The 23,060-nt window shown below is 35.6% G+C and overlaps 1 protein-coding gene across 1 annotated transcript in view; it reads left to right on the top strand.

Moving 5' to 3' along the window:
* The first annotated feature begins 22,365 nt into the window (after positions 1-22,365).
* LOC117920607 (protein NODULATION SIGNALING PATHWAY 2-like) overlaps positions 22,366-23,060 on the top strand; it is a 9,679-nt gene continuing 8,984 nt past the window's right edge. The window contains exon 1 of the mRNA XM_034838214.1: positions 22,366-22,590. Within this exon, the coding sequence (XP_034694105.1) occupies positions 22,366-22,590 (225 nt within the window). The remainder of the gene's footprint in view (positions 22,591-23,060) is intronic.

Raw genomic sequence — 23,060 nt, 5'->3', positions numbered from 1 at the left:
TCTTATTCTTACTTTATTTTCTACTATTGTTTCTTTTTGGTTGTTTTCTTTTGTTTTTGGTATACATCATGTTGTGCATCATTAGTTGACAATGCCAGAGAGTGGCCCTTAGATGTTGTTGGAACTTGGAACCTAACATTTAAATGCTAGGAATTCAATCAAGGAGCGGTATTTGCATGGAGGAAAGACAATTGAGTTGAATCTTGAAGCTGAGTTTTCAAATTTGGCACTTTCAGTCAGCAGGTGGAGAGAATGCTAGAGTTGGTTACCTGTTTTGGAATATTTCTGATTATTGGGAGTTATGTATGAGTGAGAAGCTCATAGTTACCCCTAGATCTATAGAGGTCCCAAAGTTGAATGATTTGATGATACGGGAAAATGAAAATGGGTTTGATGGTCTGAGTATGTCGGAGGGCTTTTGAAGCCACAAGAGTAGAACCAGAAATGCTCAACTGAAGGAACGAGTATAGAGTGGATTATATTTTATAGAAATTTTGTACTAGGAGAACATGAAAAGTTTAGCATTATCATCCATCTAAGACGAAGTTAGAGACATTCTTAAACACTCACTTGCTCTCTGCCATTTTTGTACCTTGGGCCCCCACATTTGAATGGCCATTGCATTGTACACATCATCCTCTATATATGCATGGTGGGGGTGGTCACTTCTGGTCAGTAACATTTCCAGAATCATTCTACATGCACCAATTCGGTACCTAATCTAAGGAAATACTTCCAACGGCTCATCAGTCTGTAGAACAGTGATACAGTAGAAGCGTGTACTACTGAGATTTAAATTTTGAGAGTTTACTTTTGGATCCACTAGAGCGCCAAGCCAAGGAAGCCCTAGTCATTGGAACAATTAGAATTCGAATCAAGCAGGTCATGGAGAATCGAGCTCTAAATGCATCTCATTCAGTCACTGATTTGATGCATTTGTGTCAAGAAAGGAGTTTTGTTACACTGATTTTTCATCTAACTTTTTCTAGAATTTTCCTTAGTTTTTATACCTTTTCTGAATACACATCATCTTCTGGATAGTCTAGATCAAAATAGTTTATAATAGAAAACATTCTTTGAATATTTGTAACTGAATTCACGTGGAGATAATTTTCTATTTGTGTTCTTATGAATAGGGACAATGGTTTGTGATCTTATGAACATGGTCTCTAATTCGTGTTCTTAATAATACGAACCATCATTTGTGTTCATAGGAACACGACTTTGTTCATATTTATTAGAACACAATTTAAGTTTTGTGTCATAGTAAACACGGTACGATCGTGTTCATCAAAGCACAACTTAAATCGTAAGATTCGGTTTGCGTTCATAAGTATATAATTCAATATCCGTGTTCATAAGGACACAAGTAATAATTATATTGTCCACTTAATTGCCCTTCATTTTTCCTTTCGTCTCAATGGACATGAAAACTCCTTTGGGTGGGAGAAAAATAGAGTTTTTATACTAAAGACAAAAAGGATAAAAACATTTATTGCCATCGTACACGCTTGATTTTTGGTTCAACAGAGAGAGGGCTCACGCAGAGGACACGTGGCATCAACTTTTGGTACACCTGGAAATAGGTGGCGTGTGATGATAACGCCTTTTAGTTGCCTTGGACTATTTCCTTGATGTTGGTGTCTATTCAATTTTTACTTTAATAAAAATTTTTCCTATTCTTCTTCTTTGGTGCTCCAATTTTACTACTTTGTCGATTTTTCTTTTTTCGATTATTATTATTGGTAAGTCCCATTCTCTAGTACTTCTTGTGCTTTATTGGTTTGGATTTGATTTAGTTGTAGTTGCATTTTGCTAGTTTTAGGTTTTCGCTCTCTTTTGCTACTACTTGCTCTTGGGGTACTTTGTGTTTAGGGCATTTGTACCTTTGCTGGTTGTTTCCCTTGGAGGGTTTGCCTTAGGTTGCCTTTTGCTAGTACTTTTAGGGATGTCTTGTTTTGGTGGTTCATCTGAGTCGACCTAGTCAGAGGGAGAGGCAATGGAACCGATAGGGGATCAGGCCAACTCTCCCACCTTGAGTGATGGTTTGAGCGATATCGATATTGATATTGGCGAGTCTAACGAGGGGATGGATATGTTAAAACTACAAGAATATGATTTCCATTGTAAATATTCTGTCTTTGATGATATAGAAATTTGCTTTCCCACAAACCCTTTTGAGGTTATTAACACATTTTGCCTAGGAGGGTCATGTTCATTATTGTATTTTCCCTGAGAACTTTTGAGGTAGGGTTTCATCTACTCCTTCCTTCGTTGGTACGTCAATTTTTGCATTACTCTCATATTCACCCTGTTCATATTCACTCAAATATTATTCATGTTTTAATGGGGATTTCTATTCTTAACTTTATACATGACATGGATTTAGATTTAGAGGAAGTACTATTTATTTATCCCCTTAAGTTGTTAGTGAGAGGGAAATTTTTGTTTTGTGTTGATTCTCGTTCTCTTCAACTGGTGATGGGGCTCCCTACCATGAACAAGGGTGTAGTTCAAGGTAATGTTGTCATGTCAAGAAACTGGGGTTGTAACCAAGGACTCCCAATCTATGGCTCTCTGTGTTCTGGGTACCAAGGTTTGAAAAATCGGTTTTTACCATTGAAATATTGACGAAAAATCGGTTATCCGCGGTGGTTGAAACAAAATTGGCCATCGACGGTTAGGAGAAAAATTGGCAAAATATAAAAAAAATCGCTGATATATCGACAAAATTTCGATCAATGAGCGAAAAATCGGCTGTGGGGGTGACGTGTGCGTGGGGAAAGGGCAGTCTCAAAAAATCGTCGATAAATTGACAAAAAATCGATGATTATTTGAATTATTTATTTATTTATTTAGTTTGTTTATCCATTTTTAATTATTTATTTTAAATTTATAATTTATTTTAAATTTATATTATCATTTTATTTTATATTATCCTTTTATTTTTAATTAATTTTTATATTTATCTCATTAATCCTATTTAAAAAAATTACTATCATTTCACTCTTAATTTTTTATTATTTATCTCTTTAATTTTATGTAATTTTAAATATTTTTATTTTAAAATATTAAAAATTTAATTTTTACTCAAAATTTGCTATAATAAAAAAAAATTTAATGAATTCCTAATATTTTATAAATTAAAATTAATTTGATAAGATAAATTATTAATAATTTTAATTATTTAAATAAATTAATATTAATAGAAAAAATTGTCACCACAGATTTGCAATAAAATTTTCGAAATTAAATCTTAAATAAATTATTTTATATAAATCAATTTAATTATTTATTTAAAATGTAATAAAACATGTTTTAGTAAAAGTATTTTTAAAATTTTAAAATAAATGAATATAAATATAGCAAAGGAATTTAAATTATTATTTTTTTTTATAAAAATTTGATAAATATTATATTTAATCATACTTATGTCAATTACACTTACAAAATAACTTTAACATGTATATTCTTATTTGTTTTTATCCTTTTTTTTTTTTTTTTGAAGTTTTTTCAAACATTCCCATAAATATTGAATAATTTTCTTATAATCGATATTTTTATCAAAATATCTATCGATATATTCATATTTACCGATATTTCAAATCTTGCCTACGTATTCTTGGCCATTTGTCCTTATCTTTTCCCCCTTATCCTTTGAAAGTTAATTTTTCTTTTATCGTGTAGAATTGACAGAATGAGGGCAGAGGGTTGACTGGTTGTCTCCATCTAGTTTGGAAAATATTGTTTTGTATTGGGCCCTAGTGAGAAGGAAAGACGGTAGAGCTTCCTAGTAACTCGTCTTAAAATGCTTATGTAACGACCCGCACCCAACCATGTAGATATTGTTCGCTTTGGGCCCAAGGGGGCCCTCACGGCTTTAAAACGCGTCTACTTGGTTAAGAGGAGCCTCTACATATATAGCGCCAGGAACATTCTCCCCTATCCGATGTGGGACATCACAAACACCCCCCCATGCAGACACAACGTCCTCGTTGTGTCCCATGGGATTGCGGGGCCAAACAGACAAACACCCCTTACGGAGCCAAACACACCCCCACACCGGGGTCGGGGATCGGCTCTGATACCATTTGTAACGACCCGCACCCAACCATGTAGATATTGTTCGCTTTGGGCCCAAGGGGGCCCTCACGGCTTTAAAACGCGTCTACTTGGTTATGATCTGTGAATATCTCACAAGTTTCACCAAAAAGAAAATGTCTCCAAATCTTAAGTGCAAAAACCACAGCAGCTAACTCCAAATCATGAGTAGGGTAGTTCCTTTCATAAGGCTTCAACTGTCTAGAAGCATAAGCTACAACTCTCCCATGCTGCATAAGAACACAACCCAAACCCTGATGAGAGGCATCACTATACACCACAAATCCTCCTGAACCTGAAGGGATAGTAAAAATAGGAGCTGACACTAATCTATTCTTCAACTCTTGGAAGCTACATTCACAATCATCAGACCACTCAAACTTAACTCCCTTTTGTGTCAATTTAGTTAAAGGTAGGGCAATCTTAGAGAACCCTTCTATAAACCGCCTATAGTAACCAGCAAGTCCCAAGAAACTTCGAATCTCAGTCACAGTACTAGGTCTTCTCCAATTAGCTACAGCATCTACCTTTCCAGGGTCAACTGAGATGCCATCATTGCTTACCACATGCCCAAGGAAAGAAATCCGGTCTAACCAAAACTCACACTTCTTCAGTTTAGCATACAACTGCTTATCTCTGAGGGTCTGTAATACAATACTCAAATGGCCCTCATGCTCCTCTTTACTTCTTGAGTATACCAAGATGTCATCTATAAAAACCACCACAAACTGATCTAGATAGGGCTTGAATACCCTATTCATTAAGTCCATAAAAGCAGCAGGTGCATTAGTCAAACCAAAAGGCATAACTAAAAACTCATAATGCCCGTATCTAGTTCGAAAAGCAGTCTTGGGTACATCTTCACTTCTAACCCTTAACTGATGATAACCAGATCGAAGATCAATCTTAGAGAACACACAAGCACCTTGTAGCTGATCAAACAAATCATCAATCCGAGGAAGGGGATACTTGTTCCTCACTGTCACCTTATTCAACTCCCTATAGTCAATGCAAAGTCTCATTGAGCCATCTTTCTTTTTCACAAATAGAACAGGAGCTCCCCAAGGTGAAACATTGGGCCTGATAAAACCCTTGTCTAATAACTCCTGAAGCTGAACTTTCAACTCCTTAAGCTCCACAGGTGCCATCCTGTATGGGGCCTTAGACATAGGACCTGTTCCTGGTACCAGATCGATGGTGAACTCCACCTCTCTCTCTGGTGGCAAGCCAGGCAAATCCTCTGGAAAGACATCAGGATACTCCCTTACTATGGGTATGTCTTCTAACTTCAAATCACTTTCATTACTCATCACACTAGCCAAAAATCCTTGGCAACCCTTCTTGAGCAAGCTACTAGCTCGCAAGGCTGAGATCATACGCAGTGGTCTGTCCACATGCTTCCCTTCAAAACTAAACTTAGGCTGACCAGGAATACTAAACGTCACCCTTTTCTCAAAACAGTCAACAGAGGCATGGTAGGAAGCTAACCAATCCATCCCCAAAATCACATCAAAATCCTGAAGGTCAAGGAGTACTAAGTCAACTGGCATTTCCCTATAACCAATCATCACAATACAATTTCTAAGCATTCTACTGGCCACAACAGAATCTCCCACAGGAGTAGCAACAATCAAATCAAAGTCCATGCTAGCAACAGGCAAACCCAACAAACCAGCAAAAGATACTGAAACAAAAGAGTGTGTTGATCCAGGATCAATCAAGACTCTAGCAAATAAGGTGTGGATTCGGAGAGTACCTGTCACCACATCAGAAGTGGCCTGAGCATCTCGATGAGTCATTGCAAACACCCGCCCTTGGGCTTTGGGTTTCTGTTTATCCTCCTTATTTTCCTCTTTAGGCTTCCCAATGATGAACTTCCTATTCTCTGGACAATCTCTGATCAAATGTCCTTGCTTCCCACAACCAAAGCAAGCTCCAGTCTCTCTATAGCATGGCCTACCCCCATGCTTCTTGCCACAAGTAGGACAAATCCCATCCAAATTCTGCGTTGTCTTCCCTTTATTCTGATTTCTTCCTGATGTAGCCCTTCGCTGTGCTTGATTACCATGAGCACCATCACTTCTATTTCGCTTCCTTTGCTGTTCCCTATACTGATGAAGCTCCTCATTATCTTTCTCTGCTATAAGGGCTCTATCAACAACCTCTGAATAGACACCAAGCTTCAGAATAGATATCTTGTTCTTCAAATAAGGCTTCAATCCATCCTGAAACTTTAATGCCTTTTCCTCCTCTGTAGCAATCAACTGTGGGGAAAAACGTGATAACTCTGTAAATTTGGCCTCATACTGAGCCACAGTCATATCCCCCTGTTCCAAACGAATAAACTCCCCCACCTTCCGCCGCCTAACACTGTCAGGGAAATACTTCTTGTAGAAAGCCTCCCGAAATTGTCTCCATGTTATGGGTCCCTGATCCTCCAAAAGTCTCCTAGTCATACGCCACCAATGATCTGCCTCTTTATCTAACATAAAAGCTGCATAAGAGGCTTTTTGCTCCTCAGAGCAAACTATTACATCAAAGAATTTCTCCATCTTAAGGATCCAAGCCTCTGCCTCTGTGGGATCTGTAGCACCAGAAAAGTAAGGAGGACCCAATTTCTTGAAGTCATCAAAAGAGCTACCCCTAGAAGATGAAGACTGTCCCTGAACATTAGTCCCAGCAGCTCGAGCTTGGCGTTCAACTAAACCAGCTAGTGTCCCAAGATACCTATAGATCCCTTCTGCACTCACAGGAGGCAAACCCTCAACTGGAGGTACATCATCATTAGCCTGACTGTTTTGTGAAGAAGTTGTTCTTCTTGGTGGCATGATGTCCTAAAATAATAAGACATAACTAAATTAGTCACTAAAGAACCAATTAGAAAATTTCCAAATAAAGAAAGAATTGGAATTTATACTAAATGAAACTAAAACTTAAACAAATGCGTCACTCATCTATCCCCAATCTAAACCAATTCAAATTCCCATCAAGATCAAAACCTAGTGCTCTGATACCACTCTGTCACGCCCCAAGACCCACTCCAAGGGCGTGACGGTCATTTCATACCTCAAACCCGAAGGCTTAAAGTATAATCTGACCCAAACAATCATATTGTAAATTTGTGATGTCCCACATCGGATAGGGGAGCAAGTTCCTGGCGCTATATATATAGAGACTCCTCTTAACCAAGTAGACGCGTTTTAAAGCCGTGAGGGCCCCCTTGGGCCCAAAGCGGACAATATCTACATGGTTGGGTGCGGGTCGTTACAAATGGTATCAGAGCCGATCCCCGACCCCGGTGTGGGGTTTGTTTGGCTCCGTAAGGGGTGTTTGTCTGTTTGGTCCCGCAATCCCATGGGACACAACGAGGACGTTGTGTCTGCATGGGGGGGTATTTGTGATGTCCCACATCGGATAGGGGAGCAAGTTCCTGGCGCTATATATATAGAGACTCCTCTTAACCAAGTAGACGCGTTTTAAAGCCGTGAGGGCCCCCTTGGGCCCAAAGCGGACAATATCTACATGGTTGGGTGCGGGTCGTTACAAATGGTATCAGAGCCGATCCCCGACCTCGGTGTGGGGGTGTGTTTGGCTCCGTAAGGGGTGTTTGTCTGTTTGGCCCCGCAATCCCATGGGACACAACGAGGACGTTGTGTCTGCATGGGGGGGTGTTTGTGATGTCCCACATCGGATAGGGGAGAATGTTCCTGGCGCTATATATGTAGAGGCTCCTCTTAACCAAGTAGACGCGTTTTAAAGCCGTGAGGGCCCCCTTGGGCCCAAAGCGAACAATATCTACATGGTTGGGTGCGGGTCGTTACAAATGGTATCAGAGCCGATCCCCGACCCCGGTGTGGGGGTGTGTTTGGCTCCGTAAGGGGTGTTTGTCTGTTTGGCCCCGCAATCCCATGGGACACAACGAGGACGTTGTGTCTGCATGGGGGGGTGTTTGTGATGTCCCACATCGGATAGGGGAGAATGTTCCTGGCGCTATATATGTAGAGGCTCCTCTTAACCAAGTAGACGCGTTTTAAAGCCGTGAGGGCCCCCTTGGGCCCAAAGCGAACAATATCTACATGGTTGGGTGCGGGTCGTTACAGCTTATGGGTAACCCTCGCCTGTTCCATGTCCAACAAATTCCTCAACTAATATCCTCGCTAGATAGATATGATGCCCGTCTTCATAAAGTTGGAAAGATGATTATCATAAAAATTATTTATATCATTTTATATATTTATATATTATTTTATTTAAAGGAGATAGTTTATTGTTAAACTATAAATCTTTAGAAGAATTGTGTTTTGGGCCTAGTTGGACTCAAAAATTAATATTTGATCCATATATCATGCATATTTAAGTTCAAGACCTAAACAAAATATGAAAATTAAGATGAAGAATATTGTCTTTCATTAATCCTTAAAATACCCTTAACCCTTATATAGGCACAAGTGAGTGTGAATTTTATTTTTATTTTTTTGTGTTTTTTTCCCTTTTCTATTCCCTATTAAATATTACTCATTTCTAACTTTTTTTTTTCTTTTTCTTCCAATCTATATTTCTATTTTATATAAAATAAAAAGCAATAATATTTTTTGTTTTTCATTTTTAAAGATATTGAATAGTTTTCAATTTTCATTTTTAAAAATAGTTTTCATTTTTTAATTAAACGTATTTTCAAAAAGAGACAATATAGAAAATAAAAATTATTTTTAAAAATAAAAACTAGAAAAAAATTTTAAAACCAAACTTAAATCTAATCTATATAATTTTTAGTTACTTGTTTTCATCTAAAATAAGTAAATATACATTTCAAGCTTTTTATATAAGAAAAATTCAATTTCTACTATGTATTGATATAATCCACTTCTAAAATTAGGTCATATGAAAACATTTTAATTGAGTACTTAAAATAAAAACTCTCCATCCATCCTCTTTATTTTTTTTTTCTTTTTCTTATTTTAATAAATTTTCAATTAATTCAAATCATTAAAAAAAATTCTTAATAAACAAATTTGTAACATTTCATATAACTTATTATTAAATATCATGTTCAAAAAGTTATTAAAATAAGGAAAGAAGAAGATTAAAAAAAAAAAATTAAACTTTTTATTTTATAATAGTAAAAAAAACTTTAAAATACTTTATTGTATAAAAAAAAAATTAAAATAGTGAATATATTTATTTTAAATGGTATTTTAATCATTAAATTATTTACTTCTAAAATGTAAAAGATAAAATAAATGTAAAAGATAATTTTTATTTATTTAAATTAATATTTTTTTAGAAAGTATTTTCCAAAACAATCTTTGAATCATTAATATAATTTTTGTTTATTTACGATTTAAAAATAAAAAATAATGTTAAATTTTCAATTATTTATAAAAGAGTTTAAAAAAATAATGAAAAATCCAAAAATTGTTAAATAAGAAAGAATAGTGACAAGTAGTAGAATAAAGACAAAAATGGGTCAAATGGATATTTTTGTCAATTACTATCTCATATCCTTATCATCAATTATGGGTGGTTGGAGGACCTTATCTTAATTACGAACCCTATATGGGTTGAAAACATAATTGTCCTTAAATCTTTCTAGGAAAACTTCTAAATTTATTTTAAATTAATGTTTGAAAATTAATTTTAGTAATAAGTAATAATTTTTATCACATTTCTTCCTTTCGTATTATTGTCATTCCAAATTGAATGACTTTTTAAAAATATTTTAATGATTATAAGGAAAAATTAATTATTTTCAAAATCTTTCTAGTAATTAATGATTATAAGGAATTGAATTAATTATTTTAGATAGAGAAAAGTTTAACATCTTTTATAGACTAGTAAGAAATTAAGGAAAAAATAAATCATAGTGAAATATTAATATACAACTTTTCATAAACCACCCAATATGATATAGATGGGAAAACATTATTAAATTATATTGTATTATTATTAATGAACTCTTTAACTCTCCAAATCAATCCATATCCTCCCCTAAAGTATGTGTAGACATAAAAAAAATAAATTTGTGGATTAAATGTAACGACCTGCACCCAACCATGTAGATATTATCCGCTTTGGGCCCAAGGGGGCCCTCACGGCTTTAAAACGCGTCTACTTGGTTAAGAGGAGCCTCTACATATATAGCGCCAGAAACTTCCTCCCCTATCCGATGTGAGACATCACAAACACCCCCCCATGCAGACACAACGTCCTCGTTGTGTCCCATGGGATTGCGGGGCCAAACAGGCAAACACCCCTTACGAGGCCAAACAAACCCCTACACCGGGGTCGGGGATCGGCTCTGATACCACTCTGTCACGCCCCAAGACCCACTCCAAGGGCGTGACGGTCATTTCACACCTCAAACCCGAAGGCTTAAAGTATAACCTGACCCAAACAATCATATTGTAACTGGATGTTACCAATTACCAAATACCTGTTCAGAGTAGCAGAATAAAATCTAAAATCCTCAAAATTCAATTTCCAAATAACTTCCAAATACCAAATGATCCAAATGAACATAACTAATAGTTAAAACAAAATCCAACATAAAATCCTAAGTCAAATCCTAATGATGACCATTCCTCAGCCTAGCCATCACTCCTCACTCGAACTAAGAGTACCTGAAAAATTTTCAACAATTGGGAATGAGCTCACAGCCCAATAAGGAATATTAATGCAATTCATGGATCAAATATTTTCATTTCAAATAGGAGATATCATTTTCTTTTCATCAAATATCAGAGTTTCAAAGATACTAATATATTCAAAATTCAACCAACCATTTTCATATCAAATTCAAACACTTTCACATAAGATTCAATCAAATCCATTCAATTTGCATTACTCTGGTTATCAAATATCAAATGCCCAGTTAGGTGGGACTTTTCAAATGGGTGGCTAGCCTCAAATTGTTCCTGGTGGACGGAACCAAACACTACTAGTACTAGTAACCTCTAACCAAACCCCTAGAGGCTGGGGTCCAAATCAATTACATTCCCACCATGAAATGTAAAAGTCAACTATTATATCCCGTTGACAGGGCCGAATAGTCAACTATTATATCCCGCTGACAAGGGCCAAATAAACCAGAGTGATGTTTTTGTTCAAGTATTCAAATTTACACAACATAATATCTCCATATTTTGTGTTATAAATAAACAAAATATTCCAACATAATATTTAGTGCAAAACAGTTTGATCCATGCATGGTAACAAAATATCATTTTCTTTTCCACAATTCAAAATAACATATAAAATAATTTAATTTTATAAATATTGCATTAACTTCCCTTACCTCAAAATGTGCAAAGACCTTGAAGGAAAAAAATACCCTGAAAAGTCTACTCCTCACCTAACACAATAAAAAGACCACTATTACTATTTACCTCAAAATATAAATCTGATAGTCCTAAAAATTTCTAAATGTTAAGATTAATATTTCTGATTAACAAAGTAATAATTTAATTAGTTTGTGATGTCCCACATCAGATAGGGGAGGAAGTTCCTGGCGCTATATATGTAGAGGCTCCTCTTAACCAAGTAGACGCGTTTTAAAGCCGTGAGGGCCCCCTTGGGCCCAAAGCGGACAATATCTACATGGTTGGGTGCGCGTCGTTACAAATGGTATCAGAGCCGATCCCCGACCCCGGTGTGGGGGTTTGTTTGGCCTCGTAAGGGGTGTTTGCCTGTTTGGCCCCGCAATCCCATGGGACACAACGAGGACGTTGTGTCTGCATGGGGGGGTGTTTGTGATGTCCCACATCGGATAGGGGAGGAAGTTCCTGGCGCTATATATGTAGAGGCTCCTCTTAACCAAGTAGATGCGTTTTAATTTTGTAACGACCCGCACCCAACCATGTAGATATTGTCCGCTTTGGGCCCAAGGGGGCCCTCACGGCTTTAAAACGCGCCTACTTGGTTAAGAGGAGCCTCTACATATATAGCGCCAGGAACTTCCTCCCCTATCCGATGTGGGACATCACAAACACCCCCCCATGCAGACACAACGTCCTCGTTGTGTCCCATGAGATTGCGGGGCCAAACAGACAAAGCCAAACAAACCCCCACACCGGGGTCGGGGATCGGCTCTGATACCATTTGTAACGACCCGCACCCAACCATGTAGATATTGTCCGCTTTGGGCCCAAGGGGGCCCTCACGGCTTTAAAACGCGTCTACTTGGTTAAGAGGAGCCTCTACATATATAGCGCCAGGAACTTCCTCCCCTATCCGATGTGGGACATCACAATAAATTACCACTAATTTGGTCTTTAAAAAGAATAAATTAAAAAAAAAAAATCCTCTTATGGATAAGTTTCCCTAATCTCCAACTATAAAAATTATAAAAATAATAATAAGATTATTATTATTATTATTATTATTATCTTGTTGGTAAAACTCTCCGGAGAAGAAAATTTGTTAAAATTAAGTAACTAAATATCTTAAATTAAGCAATTAAAATTCAGGAATTTGAAATTCAAATTCCCTATCTTCACCTATAAATAGAGGTGTCTTCCATCAAGAAGAGGAGATTCAGTCAGAAAAATCCAAAAAAGAAAATCCTAAGGAGAAAATCAAAAGGTAATTTCGTACGGAAAAGAGGGGGTTTCACAACAAAAGAAAGAACTTCATCAAATCTTCCGAGTTCAATAACGTGTTCTTCGCTATTCAACAAGGTCATTCGGGAATAAGGCACTTGTTGCACTTGTTGCATTAATCTTTGAAATCAAAAAAACGTCATCGCTGTCTTCCAAAGTGTGATCAAGGCAAAAGAATTAGAGGAAAAATATTCTTTCGGAAAGAGTATTATTTTTTAGATTGTACCCATAATATTTTAATTTCAATAAATATTTTGTTCGCTTGTGGGTACTGTATGTTTTATACATAATGCACATAATCCTAAGTCTCTTTATCTACATTCACATTAAATCCACCATCTTTGAATTTATGTTTCAAAGAACACATTATATATCTAAATCTATTTAATGGACTTTTCAATTAATTCACATGCTTTGAATATTTACTCTAAATATGAATAATAAGTGCATTAGCATGTATTTAAATTATATGATTAAAAAGATAAAAATGTTCAATTCAGTATTTAAATCTTAAAATTTTCAAAATCACTCTTTTTCATTAAATTCGAGTTCTCCTCTTTGAGTTTATTTTTGTTTATACATGAGAACATCATCCATTATTCTTTTTCATTTAATAAATTTTAATACTAAAATATATTTTATATATATATATATATATATATATTCCTAACTATTGTTTAATTGAAAAATATTAAAAAGAATAAATATATTAAAAATTATATAAAAGTTATATGTTGTCTTCTATCATTCATGTAAAACAATTTTTTTTTAATGATATATGTAATTGAAAATAAAGAAAAAATATATAAAAAATTTAAACTTGTATTTATATGAACATTATATTCTATTTAAATAGTGAGTGGTAATACTTATTTTGCAATTTTTCTAATGATATATGTAATGATAATTTAAAATAATTCAATGACAAGTTATAAATAAAATAGTGAAAATTGAATACTTTTATGGTATTAAATGAACGAGGGGTATTTTAGGAAGGAAAAGAAGTGCAAAATATTTTTACTTTTATAAACAAAGTCAATACAAGTTATTATTATGGTGGGAGAAATAAAAGATATTTTCATTACCCAATGAATTTTTATTTAATATAAACGGAAATTAATTTTTTTTAAAGGAACTTTTTAGATAAAAATGTTTTACAATTTTTTTTTTTTTAAAAAATTTGATTGAGTAAAACTTAGAATCAAATGAAAGGAGAAAAAAATATTAACATAAAAAAAAAAAGAAAACATGTCTATCTTCATCATTAAATTATTTAAAACTAAAAAAGAAAAAGTTAAAATCTTCTTGTAGAATTTATTTTTATCTTAAAATTATCACTAAGTAAACAAAAAATAAAAAAATAGAATCTTCTTTTACAATTTAACATATTAATACCTTAATAGATTTTGAATTAAAATAATTTATTTAATACAAGTAGAAAATTGTGAATTATTATAAATAAATTTTGACTTAAAAAAATTATTTCAAGTAATAAAAATTTTGGATGATTATAAAAATAAATTAATGAACTCTTTTCTACTTGTATTATTAGATGGGGAAAACATTATTAATTATATTGTATTATTATTAATGAACTCCTTAACTCTCCAAATTAATCCATATCCTCCCTAAAGTATGTTTTATACATAATGCACATAATCTTAAGTCTCTTTATCTACATTCACATTCAATCGATCATCTTTGAATTTATGTTTCAAAGAACACATTATATATCTAAATCTATTTAATGGACTTTTCAATTAATTCACATGCTTTGAATATTTACTCTAAATATGAATAATAAGTGCCTTAGCATGTATTTAAATTATATAATTAAAAAGATAAAAATGTTCAATTCAATATTTAAATCTTAAAATATTCAAAATCACTCTTTTTCATTAAATTCGAGTTCTCCTCTTTGAGTTTATTTTTGTTTATACACGAGAACATCATCCATTATTCCTTTTCATTTAATAAATTAATGCATGAGTTTCAATGTTTATCTAATATAATAAATTTAAAAAAAAACTTTTTAAAAATTATTACTAAAAATTTATATGACTATAAAAGAAAATATACAAGTAGGATGTAAATAAGAGATTAATAAATGATGAAATCAACATCAGAACACCATCCACGACCCACATGCATGAATGTATACTACCACTGGTCAATAAAAAAAATTCAACTCCATAGAAGAACCATCCAATCCAAGAAAATCCGGATCAAAGAGTGATGGAGGGCGCCGTGCCAATTGGAATAATCAATGAATACGAATAATGGTAAAAGTGACCCACATCCCATTCATACCACCGCCCAACAATCAATCAAACAAACTGCTACCTAACGCTATATGACTTGATCAAACTAAATTTGCTCGATATTCAAATGTGAAAGCAGTTTACAAGTTCAGATTTTTTATTTTTCTTGGGTCAGCGTCAATTGCATGCGGAAAAAACCAATCTATTTATTTTCTAGACCTTCACCCGTGGTTGATTTATCATTCAATTTCGGACACGAAAATAAATTTAAAGTATTTTCACTTAATTTTTGTCGACTGTTTTTAGTAATTTAAAAAGATATAGAAAATATTTCAGAAACTTTTATATGTACAAGACCTTCAATAGGCGAATCCAAGACAGAAGGCCAAGTAGCTTTGTAGAGGCATTAAATTTGGAAGTTATCGTGATCATGTCGTTGATGTGGAGTCGAGGGCATGATCAGATGGTCAGCAAGTCTAGAGGTTTGAAAGGTTCAAACCTGTATGGCTGTATCAGCACGGCTCTTCTCCCAGTATCGTGGCATGGGGTGGAAATGGAATATGACATGACTGCCTCACTGTCACTCTCGTCGCTCCCAACTCCTAACGCCGTTTAGCGTTTCTTCACATGCTTCTTGACTTCGACAATTCCACTTCTCCGGTCTTCTCTCTGAAATCTATATCATTATCTTCCTCAACTGGTTCTACTATTATTCACCCTTCCATGGCCTCCTTTTCTTTAGCTCCTTGCCTTCTCTTCCTCCTTTTCTTCTTTTTCATCGTTAATGGCGCTGCACAATCTCAGTCTTCATCTCTTGATTTTGTGTACAATGGCTTTAATCGCACAGAAACAAACTTCACTCTGAAGGGTGCCACTATATTATAAAACCCAGTGGCGCACTTGAGCTCACCAACAGGTCACGTGATGTAATCGGGCATGCATTCTATCCTGACCCAATCAATCTGTTGAACTCTTCCAACAATATTTCTTCATTCAGCACCTCCTTTGTTTTCTCAATCATTCCCTCCGGCTCTGACGGAGGCGGCTACGGCCTCGCATTTTTGTTATCACCATCTACAGACCTACAAGGGGCTGACAGTGGGCATTATCTGGGAATTCTCAACTCCACGAATGATGGTGATGAATCAAACCACATCTTTGCGGTTGAATTCGATACAGTTAACGGACACAATGAAGGCAAAAGCAGTGAAGGTAACCATGTTGGAATCAACATCAATAGCATGGATTCAGTTGCAACAGAACCTGCTTCATATTATGTCAATGATACAGACAAGAAGGAAGAGGTAAATTTGGACAGTGGACATATCCAAGCTTGGATCGACTACGCGGATGGTGTTGTAAATGTCACAATCGCTCCATTATCGGTTCCGGACAAACCAATGAAACCGCTCATGTCTAAAGAAATCGAGCTACCTGGGGTTGTCACGAACAGTATGTATGTTGGTTTTTCTGCATCCACGGGAGAAGAGAGGAGCTCTCATTACATATTGGGATGGAGTTTTTGCATCAATGGAAGAGCTCGTCCGCTCAATCTTTCTATGCTCCCAGCGCCACCAATCTTTTTAAGGTTTTAATTGCGGCTTTAGCTGTGATCCTTTTGGTGTTCGGAGCAACGGTTGATTTGACGTGTTGTATAAAAGTGTTAGAAGTTTGCTTTTTGGACTGCCATGTTATGTTTTAATTTTTCAAAGTTTCAATAAAACCGAGTCATTGTTAGTTCCTATTCTTTAGGAGATGTGAGTCCACTTTCATAAATTGTGGATCACGTACTATCTGTTTTGAATTTGAGATTTTTTTTTTCTCTTTTCAGTTATTTCCCAGTTCTATAAATGTACGCTGGATGGAGGAAATAAAAGTGACTTCCGCTGATATATTTTCTCTATTTTCTATTGTCTTCTTTCCTTAGCTTGTCTTAAAACACCAACAATTGCTATCAGAGCTTTATATTCTTGAGGGACCGTGAGTGAAAAAAATTGTGAGCTTTCAAGAAAGTTGAGGGCCACCAAAACACCACGTATTCCACCAAAATTTCAAGCATGGAAGGAGACTTAAGTTTCTCAGCAATGGCACCTCCAGTCTTCAATGGTGATAATTACACCATATGGGCTGTGAGGATGGAAGCCTACCTAGATGCTGTAGATCTATGGGAAGCTGTTGAAGATGACTATGATGTTCCTCCGCTATCAGACAACCCAACGATGGCTCAAGTCAAGAATCACAAGGAAAGGAAAACCAAAAGTCTAAGGCAAAAGCTTGCCTACTTGCAGTAGTTTCAGCTACAATCTTCACCCGAATTATGTCTTTGAAATCAGCCAAAGCCATATGGAGTTATCTCAAATTTGAATATCAAGGAGATGATCGAATTAAAGGCATGAAAATGCTGAATCTAATAAGAGATTTCGAGTTGCAGAAGATGAAAGAGTCAGAAACCATCAAGGAGTACTCTGAAAGGCTTTTGAGCATAGCCAACAGAGTAAGATTGCTTGGTTCGGAGTTTAAAGACTCTCGTATTGTTGAAAAAATTCTGGTTACTATTCCTGAAAGATTTGAAGCTATACCAAAGATTTGTCCAAAATCATGTTGGTAGAGTTGTTGAACTCTTTGTAGGCACAGGAACAATGGATGGTTATGAGACAAGAAGCAATTGTAGAGGAAGCCTTGCCCGCCAAACATGAAGATGGTTAGAGAAACAAAAAAAGAAAAATAGAAAGCACCAGCAAGCAAATGGAGAAGCTGCAGCGCACAGGAGCAACAAAAACAAAGTTGGAAGTTCCAAGGGAAAGTACCCACCTTGTAAGCATTGTGACAGAACTGGCCACTCACCATTCAAGTGCTGGAAAAGGCCAGATGCTAAGTGTAACAAGTGCAATCAACTTGGACATGAAGCTATCATTTGCAAGAACCAAAACCAGCAGCAAGACACAGATGCCCAAATCGTTAATGAAGATGAAAATGATCATCTCTTTGTTGCAACTTGTTTTTCAGGTAGCATTTCAAGCGATAGCTGGTTGATTGACAGTGGATGCACCAATCACATGACTCGTGACAAGGAACTTTTCAAAGAATTGAAGTCTACAAGAATTGTAAGAGTCCGGATACGTCACGGTGGTCATATTCCTACGAAAGGAATTGGAACTATTGCTATTGCAACCCATTTAGGTACTAAAGTCATTGATGATGAGCTTTACGTACCTGAAATAGGCCAAAACTTGTTAAGTGTTGGTCGACTGCTAGAAAAAGGTTTCAAGGTGTATTTTGAAGATAATTATTGCCTAATCAAGGATGCCTCTAGTCAAGACTTGTTTAAGGTCAAAATGAGAGGAAAAAGTTTCTCATTAGATCCACTTGAGGAAGAACAAATAACTTTTCTAGCAAAAGAAAATATTGCTGAGTTATGGCATAAGCGGGTGGGACACTATCATTATCAAGGGCTTCTCAAAATGCAAAAATCAGAAATGGTGGAAGGCTTACCTGAGTTTGAAGTGATTTCCACAAGCTGCCATACTTGTTAATATGGAAAGCAAAGCAGATTTCCATTCCCAACAGCAACTTAGAGAGCTTCAAATAAGTTGTAGCTGATTCACACCGATGTTGGAGGACCTTAAAGGACACCCTCACTCAAAGGTAGTCGCTATTATATCATTTTTATAGATGATCTGACCAGAATGTGCTGGATATATTTTTTGAAATTCAAATCTGAGGTTGAGAACACTTTCTGGAAGTTCAAAGCAAAAGTGGAGAATGAAAGTGGCTGCAAAATTTAGATTTTAAGATCTGATAATGGCAAGGAGTATGCTTCATGTCAACTCAATTTATTTTGTGAAGAAACAGGAATTGAACACCAATTTTCAGCTCCTTATACTCCAGAGCAAAATGGAGTGAGTGAACGAAGAAACCGATTTATTATAAAGATGGCTAGATGCATGCTGCAAGAGAAGAATTTGCCGAAGAAATTTTGGGCAGAGACTGCAAACACAGTTGTATTTTTGCAGAATAGACTCTCTACAAAGGCAGTAAAGAAATCAAACTCCTTTTGAAGCATGGTATGGGTACAAACCTCCATTGAATTTTCTTAAAGTGTTTGGTTATCTTTGTTTTACCTATGTTCCTCAGGTTAAACGAGATAAATTAGACAAAAAAAGCTGCTGCAGGAATTTTTATTGGTTATAGTACAATTTTCAAAGGCTTATAAAGTCTTCCAGCCACATACTGATACTATAATTATTAGTAGAGATGTCCACTTCATGGAAAATGAAGAATGGGATTGGGAAGATTCAAAGACAAAGCTTGAAACAAGTTTTTTAGATGAAATGGAGGATGATCCACCAGTAAGAGGTACTCGATTGCTCTCTGAAATTTATTAGAGATGCAATGTTGCAATTTATGAACCTACCGACCATGAGGAAGCACTCAAATAGTCCAAATGGAAGGATGCAATGAAGGAAGAGCTGTTCATGATTGAAAAAAACAAAACATGGGAGCTTGTTGATAGACCTCAAGAAAGAAAGGTAATTGGGGTAAAACGGGTGTTTAGAACCAAGCTAAATGCTGATGGTTCAATCAACAAGTATAAAACAAGGCTCGTAGTTAAAGGATATGCATAGATTTTTGGTGTTGATTATTCTGAAACATTTGCTCCAGTAGCAAGGTTGGACACAATCAGATTACTTCTTGCTATTTCTGCGCAACTTGGCTAGAAAGTGCATAAGATGGATGTTAAATCAGCATTCCTTAATGGAATTCTTCAAGAAGAAATTTATGTTGAGCAACCTGAAGGTTTTGTTGTGGAAGACAAAGAAGACAAAGTCTATCGACTTCATAAAGCTCTTTATGGCTTTAAACAGGCACCAAGGGCCTGGTATAGTCAAATAGATGATTATTTGCTTGGTCTGGACTTTAAAAAAAGTCTTTCAGAATCCACACTTTATGTTAAGGAAAATAACAATGAAATTCTTGTTGTTTCTCTTTATGTGGATGATTTTTTGATTACAGGAAGTAGTGCAAAGCTTATTGATGAGTTCAAGTCGGATATGATGCAAGTTTTTGAAATGACAGATCTTGGTCTAATGACATACTTCCTTAGAATGGAGATCAAGCAAGGAAAAGATCAAGTTTTTATTTGCCAGAGAAAATACGCAAAGGAGATTCTCAAGAAGTTCATAATGGAAGATTGCAAAGAAATGAATACTCCTATGGACCAAAAAGAAAAGCTAAGCAAAGATGATGGAGTTGAAAAGGTGGAGGAGGCATACTTCAGAAGTCTCATTAGCTGTTTGATGTATCTTACATCAATAAGGCCTGATATATTGTTTGTTGTAAGTGTTCTATCAAAGTTTATGCATTATGCTAGTGAGGTGCATCTAAAGGCAGCAAAAAGAGTTGTATAGTACATCAAAGGAACTGTCGACTACGAAGTTAAGTTTCAAAAAATTCCAAATATGAAGCTGTTCGGGTATTCTGACAGTGATTGGGGTGGTTCCTTAGATGATATGAAGAGTATTTCAGGGTATTGTTTCAGTCTTGGCCCAAGAAGTTTCTCATCGTGTTAAAAAAAATAGGATATTATGGCTCAATCTACTGCAGAAGCGGAATTTGTAGCAGCAACCGCGACAGTAAATCAAGCATTGTGGCTGAGGAAAATTTTGGTTGATTTGCATACGAAGCAAACACAAGGTACTGAAGTGTTCGTGCACAACCAAGCTACAATAGCAATTTTTCACAATCCTGTGTTTCATGGGAAAACCAAGCATTTCAATATCAAACTCTTCTTTTTGAGAGGTGTGCAGAAAGATGGAGACATTAATCTTCGCTACTGCAAAACAGAAGAACAATTGGCTGACATATTCACAAAGCCTTTGTCAGTCACTAAGTTTGAGTTTCTCATACAAAAGCTTGGAGTTTGTAGTTCCTAAAGCAAGGAAGAGTGTTAGAAGTTTGCTTTCTGGACTGCCATGTTATGTTTTAATTTTTCAAAGTTTGAATAAAATCGAGTCATTGTTAGTTCCTATTCTTTAAGAGATGTGAGTCCACTTTCATAAATTGTGGATCATGTACTATCTATTTTGAATTTGAGATTTTTTTTCTCTTTTCAGTTATTTCCCAGTTCTATAAATGTACGCTGGATGGAGGAAATAAAAGTGACTTCTGCTGATATATTTTCTCTATTTTCTATTGTGTCTTCTTTCCTTAGCTTGTCTTAAAACACCAACAAAAAGGAAGACGTAGCATGAAGATCTTGAGGATTGGGAGTTGGATTGTCCTCATAGGTTCAGGTACAAGGATCTTTACACATCCACAAAGGGCTTGGGAGTTGGATGGTCGATGGACTCAAGTTAAGAGCATCTGATGTGGATTAATAATTCTCATGCCTTGTCTATAACATAATAAATAAAGCCTCGACTCAGGACTTTTCAGATTTTTGTGTCCTGGCTGATATTGAAATCATTTTTCTTTCTTAATTTCCTTTTGTGTCAACGAGTGATTCATATTTAAAAACTTTTGAGACCCATAAAATGACTTATTTGTTAGTGAGGGGAAGGTACACTTGGAGAAGCAGTAGTTCAATTATAAATGCATCTATCTACTAAATTTTTCTTATTTTTATTATCATCATCTATGATATTGGTGTTGAGATATTAGAAATGTTTAGATATTAGGAAAGTTGAGATATTAGGAATGTTAAGATATTATGAATGTTGAGATATTAGGATATTAGTTGTTCTTTTCTTATATCATTCATTCCTTGTATCATTCTTTCCAATTCTTAGAATGGTGATTACCCTTTATATATACTCTGTACATGAACAAATGAAATAATAAAATGAAAAACTACCATTCATCAATTTGAAGATGGTATCAGAGTCATGGAACTGAAATCCGGGATATTTTGTCGGTAAGGCCAGTCATCGCCTCTCTTTCGCGATCAAAAGAGAAAAAAAAAGTGAAAAAAATACTATTGTTTTTCAATTTGAAGGTACTTTTAATCCAGAAATTATTTTGACTGAATCAAACTATGACATTTGGTCACAACTCGTGGAGATGCATATTGCCAAACGGGAAAAACTTTCCTACATTCGAGGTAAGACAAATTCCCAAGAGAGTCAGAAGATGGATATGAAAAATGGTATGCTGAGAATCAAAAAGTGAAGAGATGGTTGTTAATGTCCATGAGTTCAGAAATTATGAAGCGTTACTTACGCTTACCCACCGCTCAAGAAATTCGGAGTGCATTATCAAAGGCCTTCTATGATGGAAGTGATGAATTATAAGTTTTCACTTTGAATAAAAAAGCCTTCACTGCCAAACAAAGCGGTAGGTCTCTTTCTGAATATTATGGAGAGTTAACTGAAATTTTTTGCGAATTGGATCATCGGGATAAGGTAGTCATGAAAGACCCTGAGGACATTGCAGCGGATCGGAAATCCATTGAACGACAATGGGTGCACATCTTTCTTGTTGGATTGGATGGTGACTTTGAGCAAGTTCGAGGAGAGATTCTACGCAAAGATCCTCTTCCCGATTTGGAAGAATACTATGCATTGATTCGACGAGAGGCAGTGTATCATGTTAGTATGAAAGCAGAATCTAACAACCTTGACACCTCAGCTATGGTAGTCCAACAACGATCAACCCAAAATTGGCAGTACCAATCCAAGACCAACCATCCTAAGACAAACCCTAATATTGATAAGTCAACCTTCAAATGCACTCACTGCAATAAGACTGGTCATACCAAGAGTCGTTGCTTTGAAATTATAGGATATCCAGACTGGTGGGATCAAAATTGTGATCAACGAAAAAAGGATTCCAAGAAAACCTCGATTGCAGCTGTTGCCGAAATAAAAACAAAGACTAATGTTGCTGAGAAAGCCTCTGCATTGGTAGCTGCTACAGATTATGGTGATAAGTTTTTAAATACTTCTACACCTGTTATTAATAGTGCATGGATAATTGATTCTTGTGCTACAAATCATATGGCTTTTGATTCTAGACAGGTCCATCCCTTAGACCTTTCTCACAAAAAATTGTTTCCACAGCCAATGGTAACACAACCCCAATCATTGGGGAATGATCCTTAACT

Source organism: Vitis riparia, chromosome 8 (assembly GCF_004353265.1).
Source record: "Vitis riparia cultivar Riparia Gloire de Montpellier isolate 1030 chromosome 8, EGFV_Vit.rip_1.0, whole genome shotgun sequence".
Classification (NCBI taxonomy): domain Eukaryota; kingdom Viridiplantae; phylum Streptophyta; class Magnoliopsida; order Vitales; family Vitaceae; genus Vitis; species Vitis riparia.
This window is presented reverse-complemented; position numbering and strand designations above follow the sequence as displayed.